This window comes from Teleopsis dalmanni, chromosome 2 (genome assembly GCF_002237135.1).
Source record: "Teleopsis dalmanni isolate 2A chromosome 2, ASM223713v2, whole genome shotgun sequence".
Lineage (NCBI taxonomy): Eukaryota > Metazoa > Arthropoda > Insecta > Diptera > Diopsidae > Teleopsis > Teleopsis dalmanni.
Genome location: NC_051847.1, coordinates 95292587 through 95305767, shown reverse-complemented (window position 1 = coordinate 95305767; position 13181 = coordinate 95292587). Strand labels below are relative to the sequence as shown.

General features: G+C 29.2%; 1 protein-coding gene across 2 annotated transcripts; it reads left to right on the top strand.

The window, feature by feature from the left end:
- The first annotated feature begins 409 nt into the window (after positions 1-409).
- Positions 410-11197, top strand: LOC119681965 (sex peptide receptor-like). 2 transcript variants are annotated; one of them, XM_038095285.1, is made up of 7 exons: positions 410-688; positions 6899-7070; positions 7141-7267; positions 7852-8040; positions 8737-8907; positions 10506-10806; positions 11088-11197. In XM_038095285.1, exons 1-7 carry the CDS (start codon positions 428-430, stop codon positions 11091-11093), a joined length of 1227 nt encoding a protein of 408 aa, XP_037951213.1. In that variant the 5' UTR covers positions 410-427; the 3' UTR covers positions 11094-11197. The 2 variants fall into 2 exon arrangements, with proteins under 2 accessions (XP_037951213.1, XP_037951212.1); XM_038095284.1 differs by lacking the exon at positions 11088-11197 and having other exon boundaries at positions 10506-10883.
- Positions 11198-13181: the final 1984 nt, after the last annotated feature.

The following is a 13181-nucleotide window of genomic DNA, read 5'->3' as shown; positions in this document are numbered from 1 at the left end:
GATAAATATAATTTTTATAATTTCCTCTAAAAAATTCGTTTTCGCAAATTAAAAACTTTTTAAATTATTAAATTTACAAATATTTATAAAAAGATAATAATATTTATAACAATAGTAAAAAAAGTTGATTGAACTGGTTGGCATTAGGAGGCCATGCAAAGATCACTAGACTGTTAGCGATATCAGAAATCAGAAAAAGACATAGTTATTAAAATTATAGTACTGTTAAGGTCTACAATGCAACTAGATTTTACTAGGTTATTTTGTCTAGGTTATTAGGTTACTCATTTTCAAAATAATAATACTAAATATAAAATTCAAATTAATAAATTAAATATTGTAATAATTTCGATTCCAATTTTTTGTTTTTTTTTTTTAGATTAAAAACCACATATTTCTATTAATTGTATATACGATAAAATTAATCATGGAGGTCGACGATTTTTATAGCACCACCACAGTTAACTATCAAATGACAACATCAGATCTTTTTACTGACTCAAATGAGAAGAATAATGATTCTGTTATCACTGCAGCGGATGTACGTAAATTTTTAGAGTTCATGCAAAGATATCATGCAAATCACTCCGTCCCGGCGGACTTAGCTGAGTGCCAAGATTATTGCAAAGGGCAATTATATCAATGGCTAAGAGCATACAATGGAGTGCATGGCTATGTGGCACTACTTGTAAGTATACACCTATTCAAAATAATTCAAGTAAAAATACATAATAACTTTTCTTACAATTTTTTTATACGTTATATCTAACTGGTATTACTCTGTTTTTTTATGATTATGTAGTTTAACACATTTTTTTTAAATTTATATCAATCATTGTTTTCTAAGAAAATATATGTGTACATTCAATCCACTAGCTTTACGAAAACAATATTTAAACACCTTGGAATAGCAAAGTTTCCCAAGTGATGATAATGATGAAGATGAATTACTTTTATGAAAAGAAAACTGCAAACCACACAAAAGAATACAAGAACAATGTATGTGTACAACATTTGTCATAAAAATAATCAAGGTATACCGAAGATAACAGTCGTAACGTGGTAAATGATAAAATGTTGAAATATATCCGGAACAATGGTTGACAACGATTTAATTGGTTGACTTCAAAGTGAAACAGCTTAACTTATACTTTACTGAGTTGAATTGAATTTAGGGACTTTGTCTAATACCTTATCAAATTCCTAAAATTCTCATTCATTACTTGAAGCATGCCATCTTTTATTTTCTTTTTAACGCGCCACCAAACATGAAATGTTACAGATAAATTCGCTTCAGTTTCAAATTTTTATAAAGCAGAGCACAGATTTTCAATTTAATGCCAGCAGCAAGATTGTTTACTTAAATGCCGTCTTTTTGATTTCATTCTTTTTGATAAAACCTTTTACGTTATTATAAATTAATGTAATGTTTCATAAAAACAAACTCACTGCGATGTTATTCTTGTGTTTTCTCTTTTCGTTTTTTTTTAATTTTTTTAAAATGCGACATGAAAAATGGCTATTTAGGTTTTCAGGAGTTTTGGATTTGACGTAAGTGACACCTCTGAACAAAATTCTCCCAAAATGAAATAAATATTTGCACTTCCACAAACACAGTGTATGTATCCTTTCAAATTTGATGCAGCACAGCAATCCAATTAGGTTTCTGTTTAAGGACAACATTCCAAAAACAGTATCAACAATTTAAGATTTCTTATATTTAACATTCAAAGAGAACTTAATTACTAAATTGTCCCATCTGCAGACTCTCACTTAACCCGCCCTTAATGACCAGCATCAGCTTGTCGCATCTTTGCTTATTAATTATATTGCTAGAATGTTTCCAGTCTTGACTTTTATTAAGGTGTATTAAATAAGTTTTCTAATTAGTAAGGGCAAATCCCCATTTAGTATGGAATGCTAAAATTTTGGGCAAATCTTGTAGTAGAATACAAGAATATTGAGACCTATTTATTAGTTATTTTAATTACAATAAATTATCTTTTAAGCTTAAAATGAAAGTGGAGTTTGATTTTGAGTGCAACTGTCGGCAGTAATATAAAGGATTTTTTTTTGTCATAACATACAAGGAGTAAAACCATTTCTCAATGCTTGACCCTATATATATATAAGCATGAGAATAAATTCCATATGCGCTATATTGTTAGGTTTTCTTATATACCTATATTGCTTTGAAATTGTAATTTCTCTTCCATTTAAATTAAGAAACAAAAATCGTTGTTTAGTAAAATTGTTAAAAATATAAATAATTGCAAAAAAAAAATTATTAGTTCTAGAAACTTAAAGTGCCAAAAAATATTTACAAGATTCATTCAAAATTTGCTAAATTTAAAAGAAATTTTTCGTTTAAAAAAAACGCAATTTTTTTGTACAATTAATTTTTTTTTTTAATATCAATATTTCGATTACTATTGCCAGTCATTCTCAGGTTATTAAAAATTACCATATGATAATTTGATTTCCATAACTCGACCAGGAGGTCTATTCCTCAACTATGCAAACTGAGGTGTACACAAAAATTGCTTAGATTTTGATTTTGCTATTCCTCAACTGTGAATAGCAATTTTTTCTGTCAAAAAGTGTAGACATTCGTCAAATTTTATTTACCGTAAATTTGACCGTGAGTTTAAAAAAAAAAATGCAATTTTGGGCAAAATTAAATATAAATTTGTACAGTAGAAACTCGCAAATTAGAACCACTTGGTTTTCCTGGTAGTTCGATCAGCGCAAAATTTTAATTTCTGAATTTTTTTATTTCTATAAAAAATGATCAAAAAATTAACACTCTATATAAAATCTTTTTTTTACAATTGAAATCAATCCTTATTAAGCATTATTGTATAAAATATTAAGTATTGTTTTTGTTTATTTTTAGGTTTAGTAAAATTTTTTATAATGTCATTGTTACGAAGAGTTAAAAGATTGGTAATTTTGTTTGCACCAATTTTTAAAGATATTGACGCTTTCAATCGCTTCAGAATGAGACACGTTTGGTGTGAGATTAGGAACATCATCTTCAATGTTATTTGAAGAATCATTATTGGTATTAAACTCCTATTCAGATCCGTTTTGAACTTGCATTTTTGAATGCGTTTTATTAAACAGAGCATTTTCAGAATACCCCCTTATTTCTTTTTGAATCAAAGTACGAACAACAACATTTATCAACTAAGTAATTTATACAAAACTTAAAAAAAAACAGAAAGAGGAATTCGGTCAAAATTCGGTCAGAATTCTAATTTGTGAGCTTCTATATATTAATATTTTTTATAGGTTTTAAAAATGGAAAAATATGAAAAAGCAAGCAAAAGGTGCAAAACTTTGTACTCAAATATCTATATAGAATTTTCTAACGACAGCAAAATTTGGAAACTTATGTTACAGGACCCCGATAAAAAAGCTATAAAAAAATAAAATATAAATTTTTAATATAATTATTATAAAATAGCATTATAATTAGTATAATGTGTGCCATTTTGTTTACTTATTTATTTTCAATAACTGATTTTATTCAATGTGAATACAAATTTCTTCACTGAAAACAAAAAAATGCGTGAACACTAAATTTTTTTCACAGTTGAGAAATCGATCCCCTGCAATATTTGTCTGAATTTTAAAAATTCCTATTTCGCAGAAATTACATTTTTATATGTAAAACTAGCGGACCCGACAGCCTTCGTTCTGTCAAACAGATTTGGAATGTGGCAATTTTTTGTTCCTACCTATTTTATAGTCGGGGTAAAAAAATCTCCTGTACAGAACAGTCACCCTGGTGTATGGGGTTCAGCTCGGGTGACCAAAGTGTCTTCTCTTCCAAAAACTTTGGCCACCCTTCTAGGATCCACTAAAAAAGTTGGAGCATCAATAGGATTACTACATTTTCTTAAAAAAAGTTTATGTCTAGAACACATAAAAACAACGTCTTTGAAAACAGGGCTTCTAAGTTGAACACATAACTTTTCAAGCAAAACCATTTATATTGTTTATTAATATTTTTTTAATTTATATTTCTTTTATTTATATTTTTTTAATTATATTTTTTTTATTTACATTCTTTTATTGCTATTTCTTCTTTATATATTTTTTAATTGGCTAATTGGTCAATTTTTTTTTTTTTTTTTTTTTTTTTTTTTTTTTTAAATCCATTTATTTATTACAATCTGTCAGAATGAATGACAATAAGTAATATATATAAATTTAAATCGTAGTAATGGTTATTACGATATAAAAAGAAAGGCACGTATGGACTATGCCCAGTGACATATCCATATATATTTAAAATAAAAGTGTATTGTCTACATATACATATTTAAAATGTCTCGCGATGTTTTTCTTCTCAGCCTTGTAAAGGTATTGGAAGGGGACATCAGTTGAGTAACCAGAGGGTTTGGGTGCATATATAAGCGTTGAGCGTAATTCTTTAAAATACTTGCTATTTCTTCCTTGATTGTTCGAACATGTAATTGTTTATGTAGCTGTTCATTCGTTATATACCAAGGTGCGTTTGTGATCATTCGTAGTGTTTTAGATTGAAAGCGCTGTATAATTGCCAGGTTTGAGTCTGCTGCAGTACCCCATAATTGGGCCCCATAACTCCATATAGGTTTAAGTACAGATTTGTATATAAGCAGCTTATTGTCAAGTGACAGTTTGGAATTTCGGCTGAGGAACCAAAATAAGTTTCGTAATTTAAGACCCAAGGCTTTACGCTTTTTGAATATGTGCGATTTCCAGGTTAGCTTACTATCCAGATGTATGCCCAAGTATTTTGTTTCTACAGCTTGTGGTAATTGAGTATTGTTTATTAAGACCGGCGGGCACGTAGAACGTTTTGTAGTGAATGTTACCTGGACAGATTTTGATTCATTCGGTTTAATACGCCAGTTTATCATCCAGAGAGCAACATTATCAAGGCAGGTTTGAAGTTTGGTGGAAGCACGGATTGGGTCACTGTCAACTGATAAAATAGCTGTGTCGTCTGCAAATGTACCGATAACACTCTCATCGGTAAAGGGAAGATCCGCAGTAAATAAAAGATAAAGCATTGGTCCCATTATGCTACCTTGAGGTACTCCTGCTTCTATATCATGAAGTACTGTAGTTTCGTTTCCATGCTTAATGAAAAAGTGCCTAGCCGAGAGGTATGATTTTATAAATATGAAAAAATTTAGAGGTAGATACAGTTTTAGTTTGAACAGGAGGCCCTCATGCCATACTCGATCAAAAGCTTGTGAAATATCTAAAAATGCCGCAGTGCTATATTTTTTACCATCTATCGCACTATGGATATGTCTGACAAGTCTATGAATTTGTTCTATTGTGCTATGTTTTTGGCGAAAGCCGAATTGATTGTCAGGTATGAGTCTGTTTTGTTGGATAAACGGAGTAAGGCGCTTTAGAAACAGGATTTCCATAACTTTTGACAGGATCGGAAGTAGACTTATTGGCCGATATGATTTGACGTCTTCTGGGCTTTTCCCTGGTTTCGGTATCATGGAGATTTGCGCTATCTTCCACTGTGGCGGAATAAACCCCCTTATTATCACAGCGTTAAATAGATGAGTGAGAAATACAAATCCTTTTGGTGGGAGCTGCTGCAAGGCCATGCCTGTGATTAAATCGTATCCTGGAGCTTTTTTTACTTTTAACTTTGTTATTACATCTCTAACTTCATTAATAGTATATCTTTTAATTGGAAGTTCCAATTGATAAGGCTCTTGTAGAAAATTAATCCTTTGATTCATGACATCAGGCATATTTTGGTTATCATTTGATTTAAAGACCTGATCCAAATGTAACGCAAATGTTTCTGCTTTTTCAATATCGCTTTTTGCCCATGAGTTGTCGATTTTGCGTATAGGTGGTTGATAGACAATCGGTCTGTTGTTCTTTTTTATGGCTTTCCAAAGGGAATATTTTGTATCACATGAAGCACTTAGGTTTTGAAGGTATAGCGACGTGCGATTATTGTTATACTTTAAAAGAAGGGCTTTAACAAGTTTACACAGTTTGTTTAAGCGAGTTTTATCCGCTGGGAATCTCGACTGTTGTCAATGTTTTCTCATCCTACGCTTTTCTTTAATCAGGTATCTAATGTTAAATGGATAATCTTGCTTAACACTTTTAGAAATTGGTGGAGTTGATTCCCATGCAGACATTTGGACACAAGAGTTGAAATGCTCTACTGCTTCAGTTACGTCAGATTCAGTTTTTAACCTGACTTCGGTATTTAGACCAATTGAAATTAGTTGACGGTAACTATTCCAGTCAGTGTTTTTGTTATGAAGAATACATTTTTCCATAATTTCACAGCAGTCAATTGGTCAATTTAAATACAAAATAAAAACTATGATTTATTATTTACATTTAAACAAATTATATTTTATTAAAATATTATTCCGATATTTCGACTATCTTCGATAGTCATCTTCAGCGAAACTTCTTTTCTTATGCATATTTTTTCATTTGTATAAATTATTTATTAAAATATAAAGTATATAGTTTATATATAATATATATTTTATATATATAGTATAAATTATGACTCCCCACAAAATAAACTTTCTAGGCCCTATAAAAAATATTCGTACCTATATAAAATTACTAATACATAAACTTAAATGGTAAATAGATTGAATTAAATAATAATATATAAGTTCTTGTATATTATACCTAAACTTTTAACCTTGCTATCGGTTCTTATTTTGTTTTTTTTTGAGAATACAAAACTAATATCGTCTTAAGTTTGTAGTCAATATTTTTTGTTGCTTATTATTAGCAGCAAAATAAGAAATAAATAAAGATAATCTATTGTCATAGTTGAAGCTATATTGAGCGAAATAATTACGAAAATGTATTATCACTTTGTGTATTACAGATATGCATTTTTGGCACAATTGCAAATATACTGAATATTATTGTATTAACAAAGAAGGACATGGCTAAGGCTCCAATAAATAAAATACTGAAATGGCTAGCCGTCGCTGATATGTTTGTTATGATTGAATACATACCATTTGCCTCATATCAATATATTTATATGAAGCCAGGTAAGTAATAATGTGCTACTCCATTGAATCACAAATATGTGGAAAATATAAATAATACACTCTTTTACAGGTGAACATGATTTCAGTTATGCGTGGGCCGTGTACGTACTCTTTCACATGCATTTTACTCAAATTTTACACACGATTTCAATTGGTCTGACCGTTACATTGGCCATTTGGCGCTATGTGGCCATAAGGTAAATGAACGTAATATTCTATAATTGAATGCTTGCTAAATCTGTCGTTAATGATAATTGGTATAATCATTATTGAATAAAATTATTAAACTATTTCGAGAACTGAATAGTCTTTTATTCAACGGGTGCTAGACTTAATCCGTTTATATATAATATTTTCAGTAGCTTTTAATTATATTTGGTATTCATTTATTATTGTATTTAGATTAGAGTGCTTGCTCTTTTATTAGAAATAGCTTTTCTAACATATTACTTATCTTGTTGAAATCTAGTATTTTTCATTTAATAAATATAAAATTATAGATACAAATTAATGCATGAAAGTATTTTATTTACTATTGCAAAAATTATGCTTTTAATAGATTTCTTTCTCTTGTCACATTTTTTATTTCCGAATTTAAACTGTTTTCAGTTGTTAAACTTCCTTCCATCAACTCTAAGGCTGTTTGCACCATATCAATTCGTTTTGTTGGTTTTTATAATGAATTCAACTAAAATACAAATGACAGATTTAATTTTATTGAATAAAGTTTTCTTTTCTTTTTGTTTTTGTATAGCAAATTGTTTCCTTCTCTTTTTTTCAGACATCCTCATGGATCCTGTGCGACATTTTTACTATCTCATTGCAACGAAGCTATTATTTTTTCATTTATAATTTCACCTATTGTCTGCTTCCCAACATTTTTTGTATTCAAAGTTCAGGAACGATACGTAGAAGATAGCGTTGACCCTTTATATCATGTAGATGCTGATAAGGAAACTCGATTGTACAGGTAAATTTTACGATTAGCTCATATATAGAATTATCCATTTCGTGGTCCTATATTGACAACCTGGCTTATGAAATAAATCAAATCGAACTATTGGTAATGGTATTATATATTTAGCTCAAGTTTTGTTATTTTACAATATGGGATCGTCTAACAATCAATTAAGGTATAAAAATTGTAAAACAAACTGTCACATCTGATGCAGAAAAAATTCATAAGTAACTATGAAAAGATGTGATAGCATCACAACCCGTCAACGTTTTTTTTGCTTGGTGGATCTGGTAATATAGAAAATTGTCGCATATGGTGGTACGACAATCCACAAGTCTACTTTTAACTATGGAAAGGTCATTGCAACCATAAGGTGTGGTGGGCCCGTAATTTTTTGAAGATGAGACACAACCCGCCATTCTGGTTACTACAATCATACTAAAACTAATTTTTTTTGAACGAAGCTCTTCGCTCTAGGTGTTCAACCCACATATCAAAAAAAAACTTGATCAAAATATCAATTATCAGTGTCTTTAATTTGTGTTTACTTTTAGAACCACTTAATGGATAACCCTGTAAAAACAAAAGTCATCAAGAAAACTTTAATTTGTTTTGATTTGTTATTTTATATAAGAAATATTTAAAAAAATAATTATTAATTGTTTTTATTATTTGTTCAAAATTTTTTAAATAATCATTTTATTTCAGAATAAATTTCTGGATTCATTCTGTTATAATAAAATTGTTACCATGCTGCATTCTGACTGTTATCAGTTTCATATTGGTTCGGGTACTATGTGAAGCCTCTAAACGAAAACAGAAACTCAAAGACTACAGCAATCCAAACAAAGCAGTTCAATTGAATGAGAGAAGCACGCGGTGAGTTCTTCTGATTTTTATCATTTACGCAGTTCTCAAAAATGGAATCACTCTACAACAATTGGGGTGATAGGTTTTGTTCAGTTAAACCGCTTAAAAATTACACTGGTTAAATTTAAAAAATATTAAAAAAACTTCTTACTATTGGAGTTCGAATCTTTTAACCTTCAAGACATTCTATCATACAACGATATGTAACTTTAATAAAACTGAAATCAGTATCAGCTAAGATTTATATGTCTACGCTTCAAAGTTTTCCGCTTCAAAAAGTACATTCGGTATTGACAAACAATTTCTAGAAAATAAAGTACAACATACATACATAATATCGCACTGTAGATGAATAGAATTCTTATCAATTAATAAGTAAACACCTTCACTTCAGTATTGCATGTGATCAGAAGAGAGAAAAAATATAAAAAAAAAATACTATCACCACTAAAATTAAAACAATATGGAATAATAAATTTACAAAAAAAACTGAAATACAAATTCATACTTTTAGTAATTAAAAATCAATACTTTTAGTTAACATAACAATGAACAGGTTAAATAATCCGGTATTTCAGCTTAAAGGGCTGTTCGTTAAACTATTTTGTAACTCAAATTTTTGTAAGTTCAGACATTTTCCCTAATGTCCCTAATTTCTATAGCTTCTTATAGTAACATTGTATTTTAGATAGGTATGTTAAATAAATAAATATAAATTAAATCTAAATTTAAAATCATTAAAAACTTTTCACACATTGTTCTTACTCTAATATCATATACATATGTATAAAATATTTATAAGAAGCAACTTATTCACATTTCATATGCGCATCTGGACAATATATAATTATATCGCCGGATTTTACTGATACTATCGCGTACAACCAAGTTAATATTATTAATGGGAAGTTGATAAGCTTTTTATAAATACTCTTATGTCAAATGACTATATAAGGAAAATTAAACGAGAAGTACTACTATAGAAGGTAATATAGTATATAACATTTATATGTAAGGTAGAGTAAACAGAATTTTTTAAACATAGATTTCTGCAGTAAAGGTATCTACTGTCTATTTCGACTAGATAAACACTTTCAGTGTTACGCCCAATGTATGATTAAACTATAGTAGCTGGATATAGTCGCTTGATACATTAATAATGAAGTTAAGTAATTGTTTTTCTGTAAAATTGAACAAATAGAAGGAAAATTATTGATAGTTTGTTGTTATCAGTATAAGAATGAGCATCGAATAAATAAATTTATTTAAAAGAAAAATATAAATTAAAATTCCATCAAAATTCATAAAACATCAACCAAATTCTCATTGAAATTCTAGAAATTGAAACTAAATTTGTCTACATGAAATTCGTGAAGAATGTATCTGTGGAATTTATATAATTTTATTTATAAAAGTTTTCACGTAACTATAACTGTCATACATGTTTACACAATTTGCAATAGACTGTAGAATATTATTTTAAAAAATATTATATTTAACTTTTTTAAATTTTAAAATTGTTCTAAAGAACAAATTAGTCATTTTTATAATTAATTAAACTCATTGAAAAATTTAAGTATAAAATAATTAAAACTCTATAATTTTAGTCCTCCGAAATGTGATCGCCGCACCGACCGCACAACAATGCTTTTAGTGGCTGTACTCATACTTTTTCTTATTACTGAATTTCCCCAAGGGATTTTAGGTCTGCTCTCCGGCATACTGGAGAAGTGCTTTTTTGCAGCATGTTATCCACCGTTTGGTGAAATGATGGACCTACTTGCACTAATTAATGCTGCTATTGGCTTTGTTCTTTACGGACTGATGTCGAAACAATTCCGCACCACATTCAAGTCATTGTTTTTTAAAAGGCATTTTGGCAGTATCGAGATGACACGTCTAACAAGGGTAACTACAACGTGTGTTTGATTTGAACGCTGCTGATATAATATATATACGCGTATATGCTAAAATTCTTAATAATGATTAAGTTACTACCAAATTAATTAATAAATTTGGCTTTGTGAAAGTATGCAAGTGAAAATTAAATTAACTAATTAACATATAGAATTTTGTACATGTTGAACATGGCAATTGAATCAAAACTAAATGCATAAGATAACAATATTTATTTATTATTTCATTATAATTATTTTTATTGTTTTTTTTTTATTTTTCATTTAAATCAGGTATGAGTATATGAACACAATCTTTGCCGCATAGGGAAAAGGAAATATTGAGGTTCCTGTTCCTGCTGTTCCATCCTTATAAGGAAATGAAATGAATTACTTTTGTATTTTAATTTCACTAATTATATTATAAACAATTTTTAGAAAATTTTTAATAAAAAAAATTTTTTTAATTAGGCTAATTAATATAAATAAAGACTTTCTGTAAGAAGGCTTAAGAATTATTGAACAGATTTTGAACGAAGTGCCATTTATTCATGTAGGTTAAATTTTGTTTATTTAGTATTAAATACATATAATATATAAATAAGATTTTTAATAATAATAAATTTTCAATAAATCTCTACTGTGTTATAATAAAAACTTTCTGCAGTAAGCTTGACATTAATTGCATTGACGTTGAATCTGTTAATTTAATAATTAAACGTAAACACAACGATTTTCTCGTAATTAAAGCAGTTTAGTCTTAATTAAAATTTAACAGCGAAACTCATTTTCACACTGAGCCCCTAGAATTTGTGTTTTGCTGTTAAATCGTTTATTATAAAAAGATATATATAAGTACAGGTTTGAAATATACGATAATTGTATGTGTAAATATTTATCTAAGTTGTATAACTATAATCTTAAAATTTCGATTTGAATAAGTGAAATCGAAACAGATGCATATTTAAAAAGCTTAAATTATTTGTGATTTATTCATAGTTAAAAAAAGTTGAATATAATAATTATAAATAAATATATGTATAATTTAAAACAGTATATTGACTTTATTTTCAACCAATATTGCATTTATCCAGGGTAACAATTAATTGTGTATATTACAACACATCTATGACGGGTGTTTGAATAGTTTTTTGTCCGACCATAAAGAAAATATATATATTGTGGGACGTTGGGACAGCGCACCGTCCAACAAGACGCCCCACTGAAGTAGAGAATTAGCCGAAGTTGAGTACGAAACGACTTAGTTGCTTTATCATCGGATATCGTTATTGAGTTAAAGCTAAGCTGGCTTCCCTTCGCATAACTACATCTGTTATTATTACAAGCAGCTAATTTAGCTTGTGGTTGACTGCTTAGTCATCACAAACCCAATGGTGTCTATAGATAGTCATTCTTCTGTTTGCCAGTGCTGGACATTAGCACAATATATGCACCGCTGTCTAGTCATAGTCTGCAAGTCTCTTTCTCAATAAGAGTTAACTTTTTGAAGTGATACTTAAAGTTATCAATTCACTAGTTATCAATTAGATCAGCCAACTTTTATCGCTTCCCTCGTCAACGATTTTGGCATCTGTGTACAAGTGCTCATATCTCTCCATCTGTTAAGATGAAGTGAAGTTATCCACTAATCGACATAGGCTGCAGTCATGTTGAAGCCCATGTTGTATTCTGTGCTCTGGGTTGCAGAAGTTATGGCTTGATCATTGCTTTGCAAGTTCATCTGCTTTTTTGTTTCGCTCAATACCGATATATCCTTTAACCATAAACCAAATAGTTTAGAACAAAAATACTTTATCAATATTATGAGCAATGCTCTACAATGTAATCTTATCATTATATGCGATAGTACAAACGTGGATGGCTGATTTCAAACATTGTAGTAGCAGCTTAAATAACGACCGTCCTGGATGATAAAAAAACTACAGCCACTGACGAAACCAACAATTGGTGTTAAAAAATAATCACATAAAATTTAGAGATTTTGATGATGTTGAAACCACTACTTAATCTCATTTAGGAAATATTGCATGAAAAAGCTATACTCGAGTTGGGTGCTGCCTTTAATATTCTTTAAGCAATAATGTAGTCAGTTAAACATTTTTGTGAGTCTATTAGAATGGTTATAGCAAAAACGTTCCATATGTTTTTGAGGAAACCTGGATGAAAACTAAATACATGTGGTACATATATGTTGTTACTGAACACGTCAAAAATATTTACATCAAAAATAGAGAAAACTGTATACAACATTACTAAATAAACATAACGTCGCAATTACCGGAAAATATTTACATCTGCAAAATATATTTTGCTAAATAACACTTCGTTCAATAATGTGTGTGAATGACACATAGATGGCGGCACTAA